The sequence below is a fragment of the Apteryx rowi genome, unplaced genomic scaffold (genome assembly GCF_003343035.1).
Source record: "Apteryx rowi isolate R43461 unplaced genomic scaffold, aptRow1 scaffold_97, whole genome shotgun sequence".
Lineage (NCBI taxonomy): Eukaryota > Metazoa > Chordata > Aves > Apterygiformes > Apterygidae > Apteryx > Apteryx rowi.
The window spans coordinates 2,018,054-2,035,758 of NW_020451282.1; the positions used below are offsets into that span (position 1 = coordinate 2,018,054).

Below are 17,705 nucleotides of genomic sequence, written 5' to 3' on the forward strand. Positions count from 1 at the left end.
CATTTTGGGGTTTGATGTTTCAGTTGTGACGACTCATTAACAACTTCACCGTGCAAAAATCATGCTGAATCTGAATAATGTCGTTCAAGTCTGAATCAAGGCTGAAATTAGGAATTTTGGATGGCAGCATTTAGTAATTTTTTTCTTGTTACCATCTTGTCTTATCTTATATTTATTACTGTAAGAGACTTGAGTTCTCTAAAGACAAAATGCTCCACTTTTTTCAATGTATTCATAGAATCATGTTTAAAGATCTACATTTCTTTAAAGGGAGTTATTTTTCACCAGACACTATAAAGTTCCTCCATTTCTAACTCTTAAGTAATCAGAATTGTGAGATGCTTTCTCATGTTCTTTGTAGAAATTGAATTTTTTTTTCTGTGTTACTGAAATGTTTTATTAGTATTAAACATCTAAAAACATCATATAGCAATTCAGGATTTAGTTCTAGGCCTTTCTTCTGAAAACCAGTGCTGGTTCTGAAACAGGGAAGGGATTGAGGTAGTGATAAAGAGCATCCGGAACATAAATAGAAAGAAGAAAAATTGAAAGTTATGATTGTTACATTGTTCAGATGATTGGTTTTCCAGGTACTTTAGAAATTTAATGGATTTCCCACAAGGTATAAGAGAAATGGAGTAATAATCTGTTAACCATGTTCCAGTATTTTAATCTCTCGCACACACCCCCCCCAAACCGTTGAAGAGCTGATTCAAATCCTTTCAAGTTTATTTCTCTTGCTGTTCTTCATTATTTTGAACTGCAAGTGCCCCTATATCTACCAGGTAAAGCGAGACGTTTGGTATGTTCCTGAGACTGGTGCAAGATTGACTTGTGACTTAAAATCCATTAATCTTTCCTCCCTTTCTTTGTGAAATATAAAATATATTCAAATGTTGTGAAGGCTTGCAATATGTCTGTATAACTCCCATTGGAGGAAGTGGCCGTTTCTATACACGCAGGGACTGCAAGACTGTATCGTGGCTGCTTTACGCTCTTGACTCTCAAGTGGTGAGAGTTAATTAGTGGGTTGTTGATTGAAGCTTCTGAGTCGATAAAACCAATTTTTGCCAGAGTGGAATATTTCTTCCTTCCTTTTTCTCACTGTGTTACAAGATTAATATGTTTTATCATGACCTTTATCCAAACAGTAAGTGTGGGTACTCAAATAGATCAGCATCCAGGCACTTGCTTGTGCCAACCTTTTAATATGGAAGGAAGAGATACACTCTTCTTACCCTAACTGGATTTTGTGCCTGCTGTGAGTGTTAAGAGAGGCTTTGTGTTGCCATAGTTCCTGTTTTTGAAATAGATAGGCTGGAGAATGTATCTAGGGAAGAATAAAAATGGAAATGTTTCTGTGCCCACCAACACTTTTTTTTTTTTTTTTTAAATGCCTACCAAAGAATTGGGTGTTTTTCTTCAGGTCCTGAATCTCAGCTTTTATTTTACTTAAAGTAAAATGTTTAACTCTTGTGAGTTATGGAGAAAAGATTGGAGAAAAGAACCCAAATGTTCATAAAGCAGTGGGCAAAGAGGGAGAATCTAAAAGTCATTACTTTCACTTAGTAAGATATAACTATTTCAGTGTTCCTTAGGACTTTTTTTTGGATTTTTTGAATGCTTGAGGTAGGCAGTACTTCATATCCCAAAATGTCTTGGATGACTGATGTGCATGGAAATAGGTGAAGAGAAAAGGTGATTTCTGTATCAGATGAAGGGCTGTTGTAAACAGGGGTCGTACTTTGATTGGGAGCTGTAGGGGAGCCTTTGCAGCCGCAATTTTGTTCTCACGTTTTTCTTGAGGTGGTGCCACTGTGTGTCACAAAGATTTAAGCGCTAAGTGAAAGAATTAGTCCCATTTTAAATTCTCAAGAGTGCTTCAAAGAGTAGTGCCGACGTCTTTATTTTAAAGCCAATTTAAGAGTTAAACATAATTTGAACAGCTACTAACGCATGTTATATTTAGATCCCCAGATTCTCAAAGGTGGACAACAGCATTATTCTAGTATCTTATCGCAGGACCTTATTTGTCAGAGTGATGGGCTGGAGTGATGGTGACTCCTTGACAAAATATGAACTTTGAAGTCATTGGCAGTTATGCATGATCAGGATTTCAGAGCTAGGTTGTCCACTGAAGTGCGTAAAGGAAGTTTAGATGTTCATATTGAATGACATAGTATCTTCATAACATGCTTGGGAACATGGTAAGGCCAATGGACCTTACTGTTATCAAACCGAATGTACATGGTAATTCCAAAAGACTGCACACTTCAAATCTTTTTTTTTTTTCCTGTCCTCTGGACGTCGTGTATATCTGCATCAAGCCCAGTTCCCTCAATTTCTTGTTTTACTGGTATATGAGAGTGATAGATATGTTTTCTTCTCTGCTTTACCCCAAACTGTAATTGAGATTTCAGGGTGGGGGGTGGGGGGGAGAGGACAGGGATTAAATGAGGTTAAAATGCATGTAGCCAGGCCAGTGAGGGAAATTTTTAATTTTCTTAACTAAAATAGTCACCTACTGAATTAAATCATATATAATTTGGCCTGCAGCCAGAATTTTGCTTAGTAAGGATTTCAGGAAATGTGTTTTGAGCTAAGGACCAATTTATTCCTCGTAGACCATTCTGAGTGATGTGAAATTATTAGGTATTAGAACTGCACATCCACATTATTTTAGCTTTTTTTTTTTAATTGGCCAGAGAACACTGGGAACTGATTTTTGAATCCCAATTTTCCACAAGTTAAGGGTTTTGGATGAAATATATTGATTAAATATTGTCTTTAGTTAGCATACCTAAATTAATACCAAGAAATTCTTTTAATAAGAAAATAAATACTCAGGTTTCTCCTACTTGGTGAAGAGTTCTTGTTTCAAGTTATTTTAAGAATATTGCTTTTTTATTTTTCTAGAGTTAGCAATTATATATAAAACCACAGTACTACCAATGTTAGTTTTGTAAGGTAGTTTTGATATGGAAATAAAACTAAAATTTAATTTAATTCACTTTTCGTAAATTAGATATTACAAATGCTCCATATAATGGATTTAAGAAGCAAATTGATTTTTATTGTATAGAGTAAATTATTTAGATGATAAAGTTTGGAAGAGAAGATATCTAGTATTACAAAGCAAAACAAATACTTCATTTAGATTACTTTGAAAATAGTTTGTCTTTTTTCAACTGTTATTTATATAAAAACCTATATCTAACTATAAATGATTATATTGAATGAATATCCTCCATTTTAGTTTACTAATCTTTAAAAATGAGAATAAAACTTACATGTTTACTTGAACTCACCAAGCAGTATTTGTCTGCAGACATCTGAAGCATCAGAGTGGAAAACCCGATAGGAGTTACCTGTTAAAGAATGCTGGTGGTTTTCGTTTTACTACAATCTGTAAAATAACTCCCAAGTAGAAGTATGTGGGAAAGAGCAACATCCTGTTTGAAAACAAATTGGTGGCCATTTTCATGGAAGTCTAATACTTCAGAAATGTAGTAGTAGTAAAGTAGGAACCTCTCTGCTTTGTCAGGAATTTAGTGATGAAAATTAGGTAGGTATTTAAATGAGCAGAGGAAATGGATTTGGAAACTAATTCAGTATTGATAGCACTTGCTGCTCAGTTCGTCCTTTGGAGCACCAAGTTGTTCTCAGAGGTGAGCAGAGGAAAAAAGGATCAGATTAAGCTCCTATAATTTGAAGCAAACTAATCTTGGGATTTCCTAATTATTGGAATTAGGGTTCTTTGTCTGCTATTGATATTCTCCTTGAATATTATATAAAGCTGACTTAAATAATTGAATACTTTTTAAGCTTAGACAGAGGCTTGGGAATGAAAATGAAGTTAAGTACCTTAATGTTTTGGTTAGGGCATTTGAAACAAGATCAACCCTGAACATATGCAGTTTTTCTTATATCTTTAATAAGTTAAAAAAAAATTTTCAACATTTTGTAACACCATTTCCATATTTCCTAATGTTGTAAGACTCCATGATAATTTTGGATAATATATTATAACCGATAGGTTAAGGTGAGAGGTGCTTACTCCTTACCACAGGAATTAAATTATTTCCATTGAAGCCTCACTAGCCTCAATTAATTTAGGGTTGTCTCAGTGCCTGTTGGGAATCCTAAGCATGGTCAGGTCCTGAATAAGATATGATTTATGCTAATATGTTATATTCGTCATGACAGCAAAGAAATTTGTTCCTGTGGGCATAGGACTGCGGTAGATGTTTTTAGATAAGTTGATAAAATATTGTGAAACTTCTTTTCTGATCATTTTCTTTCAAAGCCTAGTATGCTATACAATATAGTACGTATTACAAGGAAGTTCAGAGTGCTTTAAAACTACATTTAGTAACTTAATTTTTGTTTTTGCACCTTTTTTTGTATTAAGTGTGATATTTCATTCTGCTCATTGGTGTAGTCTAATAATTCTGTTCCGGCTATTTTGCTTCTTTCAGGATGTGAGAGACAGCACCCATGATGGCAGAGGTTTCTGTGAAGGATTTGGAGTGCTACATGACTCTTAAATGCTAAAAGCAGAAGGCCACTAGCTGGTAGCTCAGCGTGGAGCAAAAACTTTTATTTTAAACTTCAAAAATAATTATGTCAAAGAAAAGTCGTGCCAAGGGGGAGAAGTGCGACATGGAGACTGAAGCACTACAAGCTGCTAATGAGGAACTACGGACTAAACTAACCAACATCCAGATAGAATTTCAGCAAGAAAAAAGCAAGGTACATGTTTTGCATTTGGTGATCATTCTTCTAAACAGTAGCAGTGTTATAAACCATCAGACCTAGAGTCTTGAACTAATTCGCTATTAAAATACAGTAGCTGTAGAAGAAAAGCACGTGACAATCGAAGAAGTGAAATCATCTGAAGAACCATTGATAAACTGAAATTATAGTGTCAAACTAAAGGAAGGTGTGATATGAAATATGAGAAGAACTTAGTGTTAAATTCAGTTTTCTTGATAACTGTTTTAAATAACATGTGAAAGGAAGTAAATATCCCCAAACTTCCAGCTACTGAAATTTGCAGTGATAGCAATACAGATGGCACCAGCTTAGTGTGATTTAATGGAAACAAGGGAGTATTAGATATGAGCACTAAAAGCTGTATTTTGTAAAAACAAGTGTATGCAAAGTCGAACATTGGCACCACATTCAAAGCATGTCACTTAAATGCATGTGGAGAATGTGAACTGACTGGAAACCAGCTGTGCAGAAGTCCTGATTTGATCTACTTAGGTTACAAGTGCTATTGCTCTGAGCTGTTGAATGATGTAGCTATTTGCATATGAAACAGATCCGTAAATGGTATCTACCTAGCATGTGTTCTGCACATATTTGAATAATCAAGGATACACCTAGGAGAAGTTGTTCATTCATACAGTATATGTATATTTATAAATGTCAGCATTTATTTTTATATATCCCTGCAGTATTTTAAAATATGGACAGTTCAATAACTTTATTTCTGTTCTAATAGTTTATTAATCTCAATCAGTGCATTTGACTCTGACAGTCTGTGTGCTGGAGATGGATTAATCTGTGTTTGCTTGTTGATGCTGTAGTTGGAAGAGTCTCAAGAGTTTATCAGTAGAATAAGCATGCATAATAAATATGCATTGACTTTATATAACATAACTTTGTTCCCTACTTTATTCTCTGTATCAGTGTAAAATTCCACTTTGAAAGTGGAGACACTTCACAAAATCTTTGGAAGACCCGAACAGTAATATTGCAGTATGCTCTAGTTTCTTTAACAGCCTTGTGTAATGCTCAACTTTGGGTGGTCTTATTTTCATATTTTAATTAGGAAAAATTTACCAGTCTTCAGGATTTATTTTCTTGCAGAGAAAACAAGCAACAAAGCCTTAATTCTGCTTTGGTTGACATAATAGATTCAGATATAATGGATGGACGACTATATTTGTGTTGGAAACTTTTCTTCATTCCAGATTAGAGCAAAAAGTCAGAGGATGCTCTATTTTGCACAACAGAAAACTGAAAATCCTGATGATATTTTATTCTTCCTTATTGCCCATTACCGCTTGGTCTCCCTTTCAGACTGCAGGTGCTATGATCTGTCTGATCCTTTCTTCCTGTTTCTTGTGGATAAGCAGTATTGAAGAGTGAATAGTAACGCTAGTTTTGTTGCTGTTAGCCTTCTCATTCAACTTCTTCTCTTGTTTGATATAATCTATGATACAAGAGTGGCACAAACTATTTCTGCTCCTTAAAACCATACACCAAGAAATTTACTAGTGGCTGAGACCCTCTAAAATTGAATTTATCAGCTGATAAATTGTGTTATAGAACTGTCCTGTTTTTTTTGTTTTTGGTTTTGGTTTTTTTTTTAGTGCCTCAGTGCTTCTGTTTGGGAAAAGAATGATGAGCTGACACTATGTCTAACTAAACTTTTTTTGGTTTAGTTATTTTATCTCATTTCCTCTTTTGTGTTCTGTATCACTTCTTACATAATAAGGTTCATGTGTCTGTATTTCTATCTTCTACATATTGTATTAGAAAGAACACATTTCAAAAGTTACCTTATTCTTCTGTCCAAGGTATGAATTAATTTTGAGTATTCAAATTACTCAGATTGTAAAAAAACAATGGAAAGATTAAACAATCCCTAAAAGCAGTTTACCCCTAATATGCTTTGAAGTGTGACACTTTAACTATAACAGCATCAGGTTTAACTCTGACTCAACCAAGAATAAAGTATAGCTATAAACCTATGCTAGCTATAGGAACACTGCCACTATTTTTCTGTAACTAGCCTGCTTGTTTACTTCTGTCCAGCCTGGTAAGGGTTGCTTCAGTTTAGTTCCCTGTTCGTGTTTCTACAGTCTGAGAATTTTATATTTTCTGGAGTGCTGAGGTTGTCATAGGGGGCCTGTTTGTGTGTGTGTGCATACACCTGTTTGTGTGTGTGCGCGCAGAGAAATGAGTGGGCCCTCAAGTGTAATATGTAGGTACATGAATGAGGAAATTAAAGCCGGAGCGCTCTAAAATCCATCAGTCTCATCTTGCAGGTGGAACCCTTGGACAGGTGAGGCTGCCCCCCACGCTACACTTGGTTTTACACTTTACTTTCCCCCAGCCACATCTTCGGGCCTCTGAGCTTGTTTGATCCTGTTAGATACACAGCACAATCCATAGGAAATTTTGCAGCGTGTTGGAATGCATTTCGGGGAAGCATTACTCAGGGGAGGATGACAAAAGCGCTGTCTTCAACCTCTTTTCCACATCTTAACGTATTTCTGCATGCTTAAATACTAGTTGCTTTGAAGTAAAATTTTACCCGAGAGACATCCAACACTTTGTGCATATTCTCCCAGATCATTTTATTTCATTTGTTGTTGAGAAATTTAAGAGCTTTGTGCTGTACGACTGTTCCTCTTTGTGTTTGTGCGATAACTGATGTAAACCCGGTGTGCGTGCCGCTCTCTGGGTATGCGTTGCCGTGGGTCTCGCTGTTGATGTTTTCAGCCTCTGGCATATGAACACCTGGATTCATTAATATTGTGCTGGCTGATGTCCCACGCAGATTTAATAAGAGTGGAGCAGAAGTTGTGTCCCTCCCTCAGTTCCCTTTCACCATCTCTTTCTTGTGTTGGGACCGCCTGTTTGATGAGTTGGGGCTGTGTGATGTGTAGCCTGTCCTCTGTCCACTTGGGTTTGCAGGTGAAGGAGCTGTCTGCTGCCACCTATGGAGATCCTGGAGAAAGAAATGCCTGAATGGACTCTCGCTCACATGCTCCCCTCTGCTAGTGCAAACAGTTGGTAGCAAGACATCTAACATTTGGGTATCAAGTAACAAAATGGGTTGACTAAAGCACAAAAATTGTGCTTACTCTACCATGAATGGAGGCAGGACTCAGTCTAACTGAACTTTAAAGTCCTGTGTAGTAAGCATGGAGCTGCAATGAATAGACATGGTGTTGTTGGACAGATTCAGGAAAATGTGATTCGGCTCACTTGTTGTGTAAGTGCCTGTGCTGAGGTCCATGGACATTCAGAACCAAATATTACAAAGTATATATTCTTACTAAGATGGTTAACAAACATTAGCAGATACCCTTCCAATGTTTGAGGTAATACCTTTTCCCTGATAACAAGGTATTGCAGTGTTTACTGTCACTATTACTCCGTTTTCACTAAGTTCTTGTGTTGTTTTTAAATATTGTAATTCTGCTTATGGATGTACATCTTAGACTTAAGATCACAAAGCAACGTCTGGGAGTTGAGATAAATGGGATGTTTCAACTCTGTTGCTACTGTACTGCCTTATAACTCTATACATTGTTTCTTTAACACCTTTTCCTTTTCCCATTTTTTGGGGATTTTTTTTTTTAAGCTTTGATGTTAGATGTTGAATTTGTGGCTAACAGTGATCCATTGTAATCTCTAAAAACCTCTATATTCAGTATATGAAATTTGAAAAATATGGTCAAAACAGTTGTACCTACTGGTGACTAAAAATTGTATGGAAAAGAGTTATGGCTAATATGTAAAGAAGAATTCTAAATACAGGTGTTGGTCTGAGAATCTGAACAAACTGAATGTACCTAAATGCATGTTATTCCTGTCTGCCATTTATGCAAAAGAAAATGAGCCAGTTAACTTACTGATCTATAAGGAATTTATTGAATAGCAAGGAGGTATTAGGGTATTGTAGTTGGGAAAGAAATGTGACAACCATCTTGAAAGTAAGGAAAGTAGATGAAATATTGGTAAAACTATTTATAGTTACTCCTACCTCTACTCACTGGGATTAGAAAGAAGTACTTTCCTTTGGGTAGGTTGTTTTACAAGAATAGTTGAAGGGCTTTTGAATTCAGCGGTTCTGTACCCTTGTTACATCAATTTAAATTCTCAAAACATAAGCAAATCGCTAAAAAGAGAATCTGGGGCATCTGTCAAAAATTGGACAGTAAGTAACAAAGTTATTAAGAATAAATATTGCAGTGTCAAATTCAAAATCAGTAAATGACTGAATATGCTAGATATGATAATGTTACTTCTAGTCCAGGTAAAACAACAGAGAGGAGTGAAACATCAGTGGACTGATATTAAGCTATGCTTAGCCTTCCTTTGGAAGAATCAACAAGAAAGTATGACAATTAAACCTTTTAGGTGGTACCATGCTGGAAGATGTGTACAGAGCAAGGGATCCTAAAAAAGGCTGATGTTACAACATGATCTACAGGAAAATTCAGGACTGTAGTAGTGCCTCTACAGTTAGTCTCGATCAAATTGTATATTAAGCTATTTAAATCTGGAACAAGAGGAGAATCACTGGAGGCTTCAGAAATTTCTAGGAGATCCTGGTGTGGCATAAGGAAAAGAGATACATTTCATGTCTTCAGATATGAGCAGGAACACATTTTCTGTGATCTTTTGATGTCACATAATCTCGAGAGTTTCATTTAAAAGATTATGAGGAATGGAAATGCTTGAGGCACGAAAAATCGCAGTAGATATGTGGGCTGCTTGATTTTTTTTTTTTTTTTAGTGAGACATTTGTTGATGGAAATGGACATGTAAGAGGAGGATATTTATGAAGGTGGACAGAATGAAGAAAGAATACAGGAGGTTTGTTGCTATGGAGAAAATAATGAATAAAATCAAGTAGATAAAAGAAGTAAGCAGGAGGGACAAGTGGACTGGAAAAGTGCCTGGCAGGAGTCAGCAGGCTGCTGGTGAGTGAGCAGCCAGTGCACATCCCATCAAAGTAACCGATGGAGTCTGGCATGGTGGGATTATCCCTGAGTGCTGCTTCTGCCATGTGTAGGCTGTTATTAGAGGAGATGGTGGTTTGGAGAAGCGGTTGGTGAAAAGCAGAATCAAGGCAGAATGAGTTGGAGACTTAGGCAATTGGAAGTGATAAAAGCTGTTGCTTTCAGAATATGATATGATAGTATATATGATAGTATAGTCGGGAAAGAAACTGGGAGAATTCCTAGGCTGTGGACTGAAGCAACCAGTTATTGCCTCCAAATTCTCCAGAATGCTTTCACTATCTTTCTCAGGCTTGAAGGATCTACACTTGCAAGTTTACTCCACAGAAAGGTTTTCATATGATAAAAGTATGAATTTTTAGGATGTCTTCCCCCTGAAATAATTTTTAATTTTGTGCATTTTAACACAGAGTTCTTACAATCCAGTTGATGGAGAGTTTATCCTATGACATACTAATCAGTTCAAATAGTTATTTACCTTCCTTGCTGAGCACTTTCATCTTCTTTTTATTCTGACACTAGCCTGTTGAACAGTAATTTTCTCTTGCTTCTGCTGTAAAATGAAGTATGTCATGTCACTTCCAGATAGGAGCTTCAGGTCTCCAGCAGAATAGGTTGCAATTTATCCAGTCTCTCAAGACTGATTGAGTGCTCTCTGATATAGAGACCAAAGGGTGAGTTTGTGTTGAAAAAAGGGGGAGGGAGGAGAAAAAAAAAGAAGTGAGGACTGCTGCTGTTCCTGCTCAGCTTCCCTGAATGAGCAGTGCTTAGTGCCTCTCAGAGACTTAGCTCTTGGGATTGCTTGCCATTTGTCCTTGTCCTTGGGATCCATACCAGTATAGACAGTTATTCCAAATGGATGTCCTGGATGAATCTTTTATGGTTTCTTCTTCTAAAGTGGATCCCTGATATGAGTGGGATCCACTTTTATGCAGAGATTGTGAAGTTGATCCTTTTTTTTTTTTTTTTTTGCCTATAGCCAACCCCCTCAGAAAAGATCAGATGAACAAAGCTGCTTGAATGAATGAATGCTCAATGTGGAGCAAAATACCTTTTCATAAAGAGCTTTCTAAGTGGCCTAGCAACAGCTCATCAGTGTTCAGATACTCAGCTGAACACCTTGATCCTCACACTGGTGTAGGAAGATGCCTAGAAAGGCAACAATAGTTCCTTTCTTTAGCCGGCAGCAAAGTGGAAGGGGTACTCCAAAGGCAGCTTTTCTTCACTGCCCAGAAAAACTCAAAAGATGGAGAAAAGGAAGAATTGTGCAGGATAACATATATGGCAAGTTAACTTGGTATGTCCTCTTACAACCTGCTAATATCAGTGTCTTCCCATTTAATCTAGGATGGATAGAGCTGGCTCTGCATATGGAGCAATGAAACCTTGTGTTATTCTGCATTATGGAGATGTGATGTTTCAGAGCAGTTTGCACAAGATACTCAGCAATATTCAAGGTCAGGCCCAGAACAATGCATTTCCATTCTTTAAATGGTTTTGTTTGGAAGAGGTTAAAGATGCATTGGTTACCCCGGGATTTATTTATGTGTACAGGGATGTACCAAAAGGAGAAAATTTATTCCTTTTAGTGCTTTTGGCTTTTTGCCCCTTGTCATGACACTGGAAATGAGCTCCATATTAAAAAATATTTTTTCTAAACACTTTCCAGAATGAGACATTTGGACTACTTTACATCTTTGCAGGGAAGAGGTTTTTTTAATAGAAGTTGCTGTAATTCAGTGAAGCCATATTTAGTCACACAGTAGGACAGATAATTATCCATTTTTTTTATTCTTGTCCTTTTGCTTGCAGCTAGATCACTTCTTTAAATAAGCAAGGAAAATTCAGATTTTTAAAAGTAGTAAAATAAATTACTGCTGAATGTATATTCTTTCTTGTTAGAATATCAGCTGGTATCAGACTATGTAAATGAACCTGCTTTCGAAGGCAAAAATGTATTGGGGATCTTTCTGGTGATGGTAGAACCCTTACAGAGCTAAACTAGAGTGCACAGATCTCCAGGGTCCTGTGTCTGCAGTGACAAAAAAGCAAATTTGAATGTGAGCTATCAATGCACCCTTGCAGCAAAGAAGGCCACCAGCATCCTGGGCTGCATTAGGAGAAGCATATCTGACATAGCAGGAGAGGCTGAAAGAGCTGGGACCATTTAGCTTGGAAAAGAGAAGGCTCAGGGAGATCTTATCAATGTATATAAATACCAGATGAGGGGAGTAAAGAAGACGGAGCCAGATTCTTCTCAGTGGTATCCTGTGATAGGATAAGAGGCAATGGGCACGAATTGAAATATAGGAAATTCTATTTAACATAAGAAAACTTTTTTACTGTAAGGTCTTACTGTGAGGTCAAACACTGGCACAGGTTGCCCTGAGAGGTTGTGGAGTCTCCATCTTTGGAGACATTCAAAATCTGCCTGGAGAAGGTTCTGAGCAACCTGCTTTAGTTGACCCTGATTTGAGGGATGGGGTTAGACTAGATGATCTCCACAGGTCACATCCAACCTCAACCTTCAAATCCTATGACTTTACATTCCCTAAATCCAAGCACAGGTTACAAAGTACACTGTGTGGATAACTAGTAAATGGGTACTTTTTCTTTCTTTTTTTTTTTTTTTGGAGACGCTTGCAAATATTTCAAAGGGTAAATTTCTTTAGATAGTAGAGTTTCCAAAGTCATTATGGAAAGATATAAGATTTTTTTTTTCCAAGCACGTGGTTTTCATTCTTCTATACCGCCTGCCAGATATCTGAGCATAGTTCAGAACTGCATTGTGTGAAGTATCTTGAATTGCTGTGATGAATATTTTGTTGTTGGTGGTTTGTTTTTTGTTTTGTTTTGTTTTGTTTTACAGTGTTTGGCTGTTGTGTTGCCAAAAATGAGGGCTATCTTAGGTCTCTCTCTTTCATAATGACATCTTTGGTTGATAGTGTCCATAGCAGTCTTGCCTAAGTGAATTGTTTTTAATGACATGATCTAGCGCACATTGAAATTATAATGGAAAGGATGCTGTTGGCTGACCATTAGACTAGGCTGTAAGAGTGCTGAAAAAGAAGTAGGTTTTACATACTTTTTATACAAAAACATATAGACTTCTTGTTTTGTTCTTGTTGAAGGAAAGTTGCTATTGCATTTAATTTATAAAATAAATGCTAACACTTTCTTGCCTTGTTAGCATCAGGCCCAGTAATCTGGCTTTTCACACAGTGGGCATAAACTGTCTACCACAAACTGAGTTTCTGGCAAAAGAGTATGTGGGCAGTATGTTTTATTTTTTCAAATGTGATGCAATATTGTGCCATGAATGAAGCATTATCTACATTTAAATCGGAGGGGGAAAAAAATAAGTAGTATGGTAATTCCTTACGATAACATTTTTAAGGGGGTTCAGTAACATTCGGAAACCTCTTTAATAGTTTGCTGCCTTTTAGGAAATGAATAATTTTAAAATTACTTCAGTGTCTCTAGTTCATAAAATGAACTTTGCATACTTGAAAGAGAAATGTAAAAGTATCTTGTCAAAGAAAACAAAGCAGGATACAAATATTCTACAGTAATGTAATCGTAATGTTTTTTAAAAAATCAGTGTCTTTAAGGCACTGTTCAGACTTAAGCTTATCACATTTACAAACGCATAAGAGAGGCAAGGAGCAATGCCACTTGGCATTCTTCTTCCAAGAAGCTAGCTTCTGCTTTGGCAGCAATGTTGTATCAATGTGAAGAGATTATTAAAGATTTAATATAGAAAGGCAGAAGATCCCTGTTTTATAGGTGCCCTCATATCCTGACTGACTTTCTGTTTCAGTATTGGCTTCTTTTTTTGGTTATGCTTCACATTGTGCCTGTGAACAAAATAGCCTTCTTCATCAAAAAAACCCCCTACCAAACCAAAAAACCCTGAAATTAAAGATAGACAAACTGCTTTAAAGTTCAGGTTAGTTTTGAAATTGGGACTTGGGCATATGGAAAATGCCATGCTATTTTTTTCATTCGGTAAGTTGCTCAGGAAGCCAGAAATATATCGATCTGCATATTTTGAGGGGGGGAAAAAGGGGGAGAGAAAGAGGGACAACTTACAACTTTCAGGGAAGATCTAACATCTAATTTTCCATCTTCTCTTACAAGAAGTAGTAACAAGAGAAGACTCTCTAAAATTTCAATATCAAAACCTTGAAAACTAGCATGCATCTTGTTTACTGGGTTGTGAAGAGTGATATGCATTTAAAATGCAGTGTAAACTCCAGGGTTTTTAGATTTTTTTTTCTTTTAATTTACACTGCTTTTGCTGAAGCTTTATAAATGGAATGACTAGATCAGTGATGATATTCATTTACTTTGTTATGTTGCATGGAAGAATTAAAAAAAAACAAAAAAACCCCAAGGGCAAACATACCATTTTATGTAACTCAGTACTCTTTCAGAATCCATTCCTCACATATTAAAAATGCTTTTAGGAAGTTGCATTACATACTGTGTTAGATCAAAAACTGCCTTTTGGTTGCATGCTTTATGTACACTAATGACTAATTTTAAGTTAGTGTATATCTGGAGGAATATTAACCTTGTTTATAAATACCATTATACAATTTGCTGTCTGGTATAGTTTTCACTAGGGTTCTCAGTTTCATTTCAATTTTCTTTTCTCATCATTAAAGAAATAACTAATATATTTAAGGCAATATGAGTGTTAGTTCATTTGCAAATTTATCTTCAAATTAATCTACTTATGTTAGTAAATAGGTGAATAAATGGCTTAGTTTTGTCTTAGAGTACCTGATTCCACAGGAGAATCTAACACAAGCAAATCAGGGTTGTCCACTATGGGCTTGGGACTATATGTCATCCCACCAGAAGTCATAAAAATGTGGATAACTCCTGAAGATAACTTCCAATAGTCAGACATATTGTTTTTGGGGAAAAAAAATTCTTTACTGTCTTCATAGAAAAGAAGTATTAGCTGGATCATCCTGGAATAGGGTAGCAGTATCTGTGAAGTAAAATCCAGTTCTGATCATGTCTGATTCAGAACAGTTACCTTTTCCACAGCTGTAAGTAGTCCACAGAAGACTACCTTCATGAAAATGTAGATATTTCCCCTGTTTTCTTTACGAGTGGTCAGTTTACATTGATTGATTCTCAGAGTTACTGTTGAAAATAGGTCATAACACCCTCTGCATGGTGAAAGTCTGCTCTTGCTGCTGTCTCAAGGCTTGAGGTGGAGTTTGGACTCTGGAAATCCTACAGTCAGTGCTATGGGTTTGATTAATAACATGTTGGTCTCATTTTATGGTAATTCAAGTTAAGTATTAACTCTGGATTCATTGACAACTTGTATCTGAGGCTTTTGGGTTAAGATGCTCTGTCTTCCCTAAAACAAACATGCAAGAGTGCCTATTTAGATTCAACCTGCTTTCAATAAACAAAGTAATGAAGTTTTCTGAGCCTTTGCTAAATGAGTATGATTGTTTTTAATCAACCCTCTGTTTTTGTTTTGACTGTAGAATCCAGAACCATGCAAAAACAGTTGATTATGCCTTCATCCTAAATGTTAGTCTGAATATTAATATAGCTCTCCCCTCATTATTGCGGTAAAATCTTTGACAAGTTGCAATTCTGGATTAGTTTAGCATAAATTAAATGCATCGTGTGACTACATTTTCCAGCTTCACTTAACATAAACCCAAGCCTTTTAGGAATGTGTGACAGTGGCTAACATCCCACTCCTCATTAACCTCATTTAACCATGAAGCACACTGCATGGTATATATGTTTGTATTGCAACTGCAGGCTAAAACACAAGTCTTTGAAATGTCTGCTTGTCTATGACTCTGCTTTAGATCAGAGGATCATATGCAGAGCCCATGTTTTGGCAGCCACTGTGATAGGGATAGTACAAAGATGTTCCTGACATCAAGCATAATGAAATACATTATAGCTTTCCCAGTAAACTATAATAGAGAAGCAAGCCTTTCTCTGGGCTTTTTTTCTTCTAAATTAATGTCTAATCCCACTTGGAAAAAGCATTGCTCCACATGCAGCCTGCTGAGCGTCACTTTATAATGAGGTTTCTTCACAGTGGGTATTCCTATAATAGGCTATAAGACCCTTCCTCCTCCCCTCGCCTTCATCAACCCTTAGAATCACTGGCCTACATTTTTTGGAAGTGTCTGGGGATTTTGAACGCCTCAGTTTGGGATGTCCAGTCTGAGGCCTCTTGAGTAACTTCATTTTTGAGAAGGCCAATCCTGGTGCTTATCCAATAAAGACTTTCACATTAAAGTAGCTAAGAAATCAAAATCAAGGTCTTTTATTTTTTTCTTTTAATTTAGCTTTTATCCCCTGTGTTCCTAGTGATAAGAAGCCACATTTGTTGATGGGATTTTTTTCTCCTGTTCCCTGAAAGCAAGATCCTTTCTCACCTGATTAGCAGGAAGTGTCATAGATGGAGGAGTGGCGTGACGTGTAGGAATTCAGGATTCAAATCCCTGCTTTGTCAAAGGCAGTGTATGCTAGTATGATAGTGCGTCTTAGCTACACAAGGATGTTGCAGGACTAAACTGAGTTAATGTGTGTGAAGATCTAAGACTCCCGAGCATCCTTGAAGCACGGTCCTTCAAATACTAGAAGGTTTTCTAGCATTTCCTTCCCTGTGTAAATACAAACACTTTTCTCTCCCAGGTGAGTCCTTTTTCCATCAGCTTGTAGGGCACAGTAGACAGGTTATGGGTGTGAGTGATCTGGGAGGGGGGACACTGTTGGTAGGGGAAATAAGAGGAGAACTAGACAGGATGCGGCTCAGTTTTTTTTATTCCCTAAAAATGTGAGAACTTCTTGCCAATAGCACATCTCCATAGTAGATTCCTTCATACACACACGCACACGAGGCCTGTTTCTAGCACAAGCTCTCTAGCCTGTTTACTAGCGGGAGAAATGTCATGTGTACAGTCTTTGCTTTTGAGCATTTAGGAAAAGTTTTTAAAAAACATTCTAGAAAAGGTTCCCACAATGACTTTTAAAGGTGTGGTAACATTTGTTAATCAGTTCTTTATATTGATGTTCCAGGTGGGTAAATTGAGAGAGAAAATCCAGGAGGTGAAGCAGGAAAGGGAGCAGGAGCAGCACAAGCACACCGCCTATGTCTCTGAACTGAAAGCCAAGCTCCACGAGGAGAAAATGAAGGAGCTCCAGGGCGTCCGAGAGCTCCTGATCCGGCAGCACGAGCAGGAGGTCGCACGGATGGCCAAAATTAAGGATGGTGAAATCCAGCGTTTGCAGTCAACAGTAAACGTCCTGCGGGACGGGGCAGCCGACAAAGTGAAAACAGCGCTGCTAAACGAAGCAAAGGAGGAAGCTCGGAAAGCCTTCGACGGCGAACGAATGAAGCTGCAGCAGGAGATCTTGGAGCTGAAATCTGGCAAAAAGCAGCTTGAAGAAGCTTTGAACAACATTATGCAGGCGGATAAAATGAAGGCCGCTGACCTGCGCACGGCTTATCAGTCCCATCAGGAGGAGATTAACAGAATAAAGCGTGAATGCGAGAGGGATATCCGCAGGCTGGTAAGTTTACATCAAGTAATAACGTGTTTCAGTTTACAGCAGCAATTACTTGTTTGGGCAGATACAGTAATAAATTATCAGACCTGTTTTGCAGTAACATCTGGCATCACTGCTGACTGGTACAGTAGGCCACTATTTCCACTATTTCCTCTTCCTTAGAGCACAGATGAGCCGCGGTTCCCCGACTGGCCCGACCTAATCCGTAGCTTTATGCCCTGTCAGATAGAATGTGAATGAACCAAAACTTTCCAGGGTGAGTCTTCTCAAATAAAACATAAATTGACCTTCCTTTTCCTACTTGCCTGAACTATATTTCTGTACAAGGCCTCCTTGGTCAAAGCAGTCAGGCATTGTTCATTTTGC

General features: G+C 37.3%; 1 protein-coding gene and 1 long non-coding RNA gene across 2 annotated transcripts in view; both read left to right on the forward strand.

Moving 5' to 3' along the window:
• Positions 1–17,705, forward strand: part of JAKMIP1 (janus kinase and microtubule interacting protein 1) — a 112,778-nt gene that overhangs the window by 14,893 nt on the left and 80,180 nt on the right. Inside the window, exons 2-3 of the mRNA XM_026054845.1 lie at positions 4,479–4,752; positions 16,848–17,342. Coding sequence (XP_025910630.1) covers positions 4,624–4,752; positions 16,848–17,342 — 624 coding nt within the window. The 5' untranslated portion in view covers positions 4,479–4,623. The remainder of the gene's footprint in view (positions 1–4,478; positions 4,753–16,847; positions 17,343–17,705) is intronic.
• On the forward strand, positions 4,760–11,223 carry LOC112960513. The gene is made up of 3 exons (XR_003251772.1): positions 4,760–7,835; positions 9,545–9,731; positions 11,118–11,223. It is a non-coding gene; the product is annotated as an uncharacterized LOC112960513 (long non-coding RNA).